The sequence below is a fragment of the Octopus bimaculoides genome, chromosome 20, assembly GCF_001194135.2.
Source record: "Octopus bimaculoides isolate UCB-OBI-ISO-001 chromosome 20, ASM119413v2, whole genome shotgun sequence".
Lineage (NCBI taxonomy): Eukaryota > Metazoa > Mollusca > Cephalopoda > Octopoda > Octopodidae > Octopus > Octopus bimaculoides.
The window spans coordinates 35,300,118-35,307,756 of record NC_069000.1 but is presented as its reverse complement, the minus strand read 5'-3'; the positions used below and the strand labels follow the sequence as shown (position 1 = coordinate 35,307,756).

Sequence of the window (7,639 nt, the reverse complement as noted above, 5' to 3'; positions counted from 1 at the left end):
TATATATACGACAGGCTTTCAGTTTCCGTCTACCAAATCCACTCACAAGGCTTTGGTTGGCCCGAAGCTATAGCAGAAGACACTTGCCCAAGGTGCCACGCAGTGGGACTGAACCTGGAACCATGTGGTTGGTAAGCAAGCTACTTACCACACAGCCACTCCTGTGCCTGTATGATGAACTTCCACACACTTTCCTTTGACCAAAAGTCATTGACAAGGCATTGGTCCAGGGCTATATTATAAACACTTGCCAAAGGCTGCCACGCAGTGGGACTGAACCCGGAACCATGTGGTTGGTAAGCAAGCTACTTACCACACAGCCACTTCTGTGCCTATATGGGAGCCTTCACAACACATTACAATTTTCATTGTAACATTACATGTATAACATTGCCAAAATTGTGGCCCACAGAGCAATCTTTCTTTCTCTCTCTCAACCCTTCTTGCTTTCTCTCTCTTTCTCATTCTCCCCTCTCTCTCAACCCTTTTGCTTTCTCTCTCCCCCCTCTCTCTCAGCCTTCCAACTTTCTCTCTTTCCTTCTCCCCCACATCCTCTTCTGCTTCAGCAGTGATCAATTATGATCCCTACATTAGTGTAACTATCACTTATTTGAAACATGGATCAGTCTGCTACACACATACAAACAAATTTATCCATATCAGCCAAAATGTTAAAAAAAAAACCCAACAAAAACAAAAAAAGGCTATTTAACTGATTGGTAAATACTCACCAAGACAGGAAGAGAGCCTTAAATTTATAACTCAGCCTCCTGGTAACAACAGTCCAATACCCTCAGATCACAAACTTACCATCTTAATAAAGGATGCAGGAAGACAATAAAATGCAGGAAGAGCAAATTTACAATATCATTTGATCATAAGTATGCTTTGCTAAGGCTGACCTGGAACTAAACAACAACAGCAACAGCACCCACTAATTCACAACTGTGCTGTTTCTCCTGCCTGTCTCTTCTATCGTTACTACAACAACTATTATCTAGCCATCAGTAAATTCCCTCAATGAAAGTTTGTTTAATATATTCACCTTTACACTGTTTAGTATGCCTACAGTGTCTAACAATACTAAACAGCTATTCACTCACAAAACTCAAACCTTCCTCTGCAAACCTGGAGTCTTTCATGGATTCCACTTTCATTATTTATACCAAGTAAGACAGCAAGCAAGCAGAATTGTTAGCATGCCAGACAAAATACTGAGCGGCGTTACCTTCAGCTTTATGCTTGGAGTTCAAATACTGCAGAGGCCAACTTTACCTTTCATCCTTTCATGGTCAATAAAATAAGCCCTAGTTAAGCACTGGGGTTGATGTAATCAACTAGACTCCTCCCCCCGATTTTCAGGCCTTGTGCCTGTACTAGAAAGGATTATTATTATTGTTGTTCTGAGTTCAAATTCCACCGAGGCCCACTTTGCTTTTCATCCTTTCAGGTTTTATAAAATAAGTCCCAGTCAAGCACTAGGGTTGATGTAATTGACTAGCTTTCTCCTTCAACATTTTGTCCTATAGTAGAAAGGATTATTATTATTATTATTATTGTTCTGAGTTCAAATTCCACCAAGGTCCACTTTGCCTTTCAACCTTTGAGGGTCAATAAAATAAGTACAAGTAGAGTACTGGGGTTGATGTAATCGACTGGCTCCCCCGCTCCAAATGTTAGGCTTTGTGCCTATAGTAGAAAGGATTATTATTATTGTTAAGATGGTGAGCTGGCAGAACCATTAGCATGCTAGACAGAATGCATAGTGAGATTTCTACTGACGCTTTATGTTCTGAGTTCAAATGCTGCCAGGGTCAACTTTGTCTTCCATCCTTTCAAGGCCAAGAAAATAAAATCAACTCAAGCACTGGGGTCAATGTAATTGACCAGCCTACCCTCACAAAATTTCAGGTCTTGTGCCTATAGTAGAAAGAATTATTTACACCAAGTGATACACTAAGTAATAAACATTTCAAAGTTCAAGCCAAACATTAAGTGTGTTGACCTCAAAATAAGATATAAGAATAACAGGTCCACTGATGTTACAAATAAACTACAGATTTATCACTTACTTGATGATATCAATCAATTTTAATACACCATGGATGCTAATCCTTCTCCTCAAATTGCAAACTATTAAATATTTTCATTCTCCTCCCTTCTTTCTTCTCTCTCTCTCTCCATCCGAGGAAGTCATGTATCTCCTATACTGCAAGATAGCTATTTCTGCCCCTCTATTCATACACTAACCTCTGAAAACCTATCGCAAAGTCAATACTCCCCCAATACTACTCTTCCCTTTGTCTTTTCTTGTCTTGTAAGTTACTTAGTGACCTCACTGGTGCTGGTGCCACATAAAAAGCACCGAGTACATTCTGCAAAATGGTTGGCTTTAGGAATGGCATCCAGCTGAAGAAACCATGCCAAAGCAGACAACAGAACTGAATGTAATCCTTTAGCTCACCAGCAGCTGCCAAACTATTCAACCTATGCCAGTATAGAAAGCAGATGTTAAAAAATTGGTGATGATGATGATTATCATGATATAGGCCTGACGATGGGAACCTGTTCTTTGTCTTTCATTACTGGGTGTTTATAATGCCTAATATCATATAAAAAACTTGTGCTATGCAGTGTGGAGTAGTGATTCGGTAGAGCTGAGGGACATCCTCAGAGGTTTAGACTGATAAAAAAAAAAGGACCAAGATAGCAACAACATCAAATAAATTACACTCTACCTCTTTCTTCTTCTCGGCATATTCCATGTGGCAAGCATTGGCAGCAGTAATTTCTTCCAGAGTATTTGGCTGAGTAGACAGTTTTTCAATGGCTTCAGTGAGGAATGTGTCAATGTGCTTGACATCGAGACTGATCTTACGTTGAAGGCAGCTTACGAGGGCATCATACAGCTGTTGGATGAGTTCATCAATGACAATCTTCACCGGAGATGTGTTTACAGTGATGCAGCCAACTTTTACCTGACTGAACAAATCAGAAGAAAATAAATAAATTAATTAATTTACAAATAATTAAACAAACAATAGATGCAAGTGTGGTTGTGTGGTAAGAAACTTGCTTTCCAACCACATGGTTCCGAGTTCAGTCCCACTGTGTGGCACCTTGGGCAAGTGTAATCTGCTATAGCCTCAGTCTTGTGAGTGGATTTGGTAGACAGAAACTGGAAAAAGCCTGTCATATATATATATATATATATATATATATATATATATGTGTGTGTGTCTGTGTGTGTGCTTTTGTATCAGTGTTTGTCTCCCTACCATCACTTCACAACCGATGTTAGAGTGTTTACATCCCTGTAATATAGTGGTTCAGCAAAAGTGACTGATAGAATAAGTTACAATGAATAAGTCCTGGGTTTGATTTCTTCAACTAAAACCCTTTAAGGCAGTGCTCCAGCAAGGCCACAGTCAAACGACGGGAACAAGTAAAATAAAAACCAGAAATATTCTGAGATCCCTTTCTATATATTATCAGTTGTCACCTGCTCCACCCTGATCCACTTCTATTTCTTATCATCTTCTCAGTTCTGTACTTGAGAAGATCTTCCCACCACCATAGAATTGAGATGCTAAAACCAAGGTACCACATAGAAAGCATTGGTGATGGTGCCATGTAAGAAGCACTGGTGAATATACCATGTAAAAAGGCATTGGTGATGGTGTTGTGTAAAAAGCACCCGGTACACTCTGTAGAGTGGTTGGCAGTAGAAAGGGCATCCAGCCATAGAAACCAAGCCAAAAACAGCCATAGAAACCAAACCCCTGGCTTTTCCAGTTCCTGTCAAGCTGTTCAACCCATGCCAGGATGGAAAACAGATGCTCAATGTTGATGATGATGGTGATGATTGATGATTTTCCTCTAACTCATATTTATCATCTACCATGCCTCCACACTTATCTTTTTACTCGGTTCAGTCATTAGAGTGTGGCCAGGCTGGATCACCACCATGAAGAATCTTAGTTGAATGAATTGACTCCTGGATATTTTTTAAGCCTAGTACTTATTCTATCAGGCTCTTTTGCTGAACTGCTAGTCAAGAGGTGGTGGGAGACAAACAAACAAACACACACACACACATATATACAACAGGCTTCTTTCAATTTCCATCGACCAAATCCATTCACAAGGCTTTGGTTGGTTCACAGCTCCAACAGAAGACACTTGCCCAAGGTGCCACATAGTTCCAGGTTCAGTTCCATTGCATAACAGTGGTACTGAACCCAGAACCATGTGGTTGAGAAACAAACTTCTTACCACACCATTCACTACATTCTCCTCCACCCCTATCTCTAACCATTTATTTCTCCCCTCCCACAAAGCTGTAAACTTTAATTACCCAGCCTCCCTGATCCCTTATCCCCATTCATTCATCTATTCACCTTCTTGTACTTTGAGAGTACATCCTGACAACTTGTCACTATCATTTTTATCTGTCTTCTCTACTAATCTCACCCACCCTTATATAATATAGGGTAGCTATGTATATGTGTGTGTGTGTGTGTGTGTGTGTGTGTGTGTGTGTGTGTGTGTGTGTGTGTGTGTGTGTGTGCGTGCGTGTGTGTGTGTGTGTGTATATTTGCATGTCTTATATTGTCACTGAATTTTCTGTCACTTAACAGACTGACATAGAGAATAAAATAAATAGGCCTCAATCTTTAATAATAATAATAATAATAATAATAAGAAGAAGAAGAAGAAGAAGAAGAAAAAGAAGATGAAGAAGTAGTAGTTGTAGTAGTAGTAGTAGTAAGTCAATTATTTCAACTCCAGTTCTCAACTGGTACTTATTCTGCTGACTCTGAAAGGATGAAAGGCAAAGTAGTCCCCAGTGGTATTTGAACTTAGAACATAAATTTGGAAGAAATTCTGCTAGCTTGCTGCTTTGTAAAGACACCACTTCAGTCATGCATGACCATGGGATTGCACCTAGAAAGATCCCCTCTGAGGCACAAGTCCAGGCAAGGTTGTTTATGGAAGACCAGCAGTCACCCATGCATACCAGTCTCCCCTGTTCGTGACAGCGATGTTATTGAAGGGAAAAAGCAAAGGCCAGTACAGCTTGGCACCAGTGATGTCACAACTCATTTCTACAGCTGAGTGAAACTGGAGCAATGTTAAATAAAGTGTCTCACTCAAGAACACAACACACAGCCCAGTCAGGGATTTGAACTCATTACCTCATGATTATGAGCCCGGCACTTTAACTGCTGAGCCATGTGCCTTGTACATTACAAATATCAATCAGAGAATATGATTAATGCAAATTTAGAAAGATTACTTTGGTAGTTTATCTGCATTCCGGCTACGAATCTTCAATGCCTTTATATTTCGTTCCCAGTCAGTAATATCCACGAGACATTGGTCTGCAAGCTCATTTATGTCAATAGTTCCAAGAGCAACCCAATCCTAGGAAACAATAGAAGAAGAAGAAGAAATATTAACAATACAGTTATTAACCAGAAAGAGTTGTTGCTGTTTAACTCTAAACTAAATCTGGTGAAGCAGTCCTAAGCTCAATAGCCTCCCAGTTGTGATTATCCTGAATGTTTTTAAAAGTATTATTGAATGCATCCTTTCATTATTTAACACATTACAGCAGTGGTCTCAACCATCATCCATATATGAGGTGGTGCTGAAAAGTTCCTGCCTTTGGGAAAAAGAAAATACAGGAGGATCAGTTAATTATGATTTTATTCAACATATTCCCCTCTCTGATTCACACACTTATTGCAGTGGTCCTTCAGTTTTCCTAAACCTTGTAAAAGAACTCAAAAGGTTGGGCTTCCAGCCAGGTCTTTCTTGATACCCTTAAAGCCAGGAATTGTTCAGCACCCCCTCGTAAGATTTTTTGAGGTCCATATAAGCAAAATAGTGAATTGGGGGTTTACAGGTAGTAAGTCTGTATGTATGTATGAATGAATGCAAGCATGTATGATCCAAGCTGGAGGTATAATTTGAACCTTTCCAGAGGAAATTTTGGACTAGGGTCATCTTTACAAGAAAAAATGTCAAAGTTTACATGACATTTAAAAAAAATTGCTCTTTTTAGAGCCTGTTACAATAACTAAGAACATTGCATACTTTCAAGCACAGAAATACACTTTGGAAAATTTACTAATTAGACAAAAAAAATTCATTCAAAGTAATTACATAAATTAGTATGGTATTTTAAAAGAAAAATATTTTCCATGAAATTAGAAAAAATAAAAAAAATATAATCTTATTAAAGGTTTTATGTTTATTTATTTATTTATATATTTCACTTTTTTTATTTTTGCACATTTTAATGAGAATCAACATGAACCATCTTCTGAATGACTGAATCCATGTTCCCACATTAAATATATACATTTTGGGATTGATAAAATAAGTATCAGTCAATAGGTAAAGATAAAGTTACCTTCTTGAGTCCTGCTGACATACAAGGGGTGGTTTCCTGGTCTCCATGACATATAAATTCCCCACCTGGATGGGAAGCTAGTCTGTCACAGGATTACACATTTTTGCCGGCTGAGTGGACTGGAGCAATGTGAAATGAAGTGTTTTGCTCAAGAACACAACGCGTCGCCCAGTCCAGGATTCGAAACCACAGTCTTATGATCATTGGTCCAACACCCTAACACTAAGCCATGTATCTCTACCATTCAAGTAACAGGGTCAATGTAATCAACTAGCCCCCACCCACAAAATTTCAAACCTGGTGCCTATTGTAGAAAGGATTATTATTATTATCATTATTATTATTTTTACTGAGTAAGAGAGCAGGACATCATCAAAGTGACATTAGGGTACAAATATACAAAGCCCAATATGCCCATGTAGCAACATGTAAAAATGCTCATGTGGTGTCACACAAAAGCATCAAGTACTCTCTGTAAAGTGATTGGTGTTAGGAAGGGCATCCAGCTGTAGAAACCATGCCAAACCAGACAGGGGTCTGGTGCATCCCCCCTCCCCCACTAGTTTGCCAGCTCTGGTCATACCATCCAACCCATGCCAGCATGGACAATGGACGTTAAATGATGATGAAGATGACCGAGGTGAGTAGATGCACTCTGCTCACAGGGTATATGTGCTGACTCAAACCATGGCAAACGAAATGCACTTGACCAATGTCAACATGGAAAGGGGACATAAACTGATGTTGATCGTGATGACAACAGTGATGATGGTTATGATGAGGATAATGAAGTGTGTGTGTGTGTGTGCACGCATGCATGTGTGCATATATTTGTGTATACAAATGTAATTGTTGGCACTCTGTTGCTTACGACATTGAGGGTTCCAGTTGATCAGATCAACGGAACAGCCTGCTCATGAAATTAACGTGCAAGTGGCTGAGCACTCCACAGACACGTGTACCCTTAACATAGTTCTCGGGGATATTCAGCGTGACACAGTGTGACAAGGCTGACCCTTTGAATTACAGGCACAACAGAAACAGGAAGTAAGAGAAAGTTGTGGTGAAAGAGTACAGCAGGGTTCACCACCATCCCCTGCTGGAGCCTCGTGGAGCTTTTAGGTGTTTTCGCTCAATAAACACTCACAACGCCCGGTCTGGGAATCGAAACCGTGATCCTATGACTGCGATTCCACTGCCCTAACCACTGGGCCATTG

General features: G+C 39.7%; 1 protein-coding gene across 1 annotated transcript in view; it reads right to left on the bottom strand.

Annotated features, from left to right (window-relative positions):
- Positions 1 to 7,639, bottom strand: part of LOC106875444 (cytoplasmic dynein 2 heavy chain 1) — a 297,845-nt gene that overhangs the window by 213,850 nt on the left and 76,356 nt on the right. Inside the window, exons 15-16 of the mRNA XM_052974965.1 lie at positions 5,300 to 5,427; positions 2,739 to 2,982 (exon numbers count right to left, since the gene is read on the bottom strand). Of these exons, the coding sequence (XP_052830925.1) occupies positions 2,739 to 2,982; positions 5,300 to 5,427 (372 nt within the window). The remainder of the gene's footprint in view (positions 1 to 2,738; positions 2,983 to 5,299; positions 5,428 to 7,639) is intronic.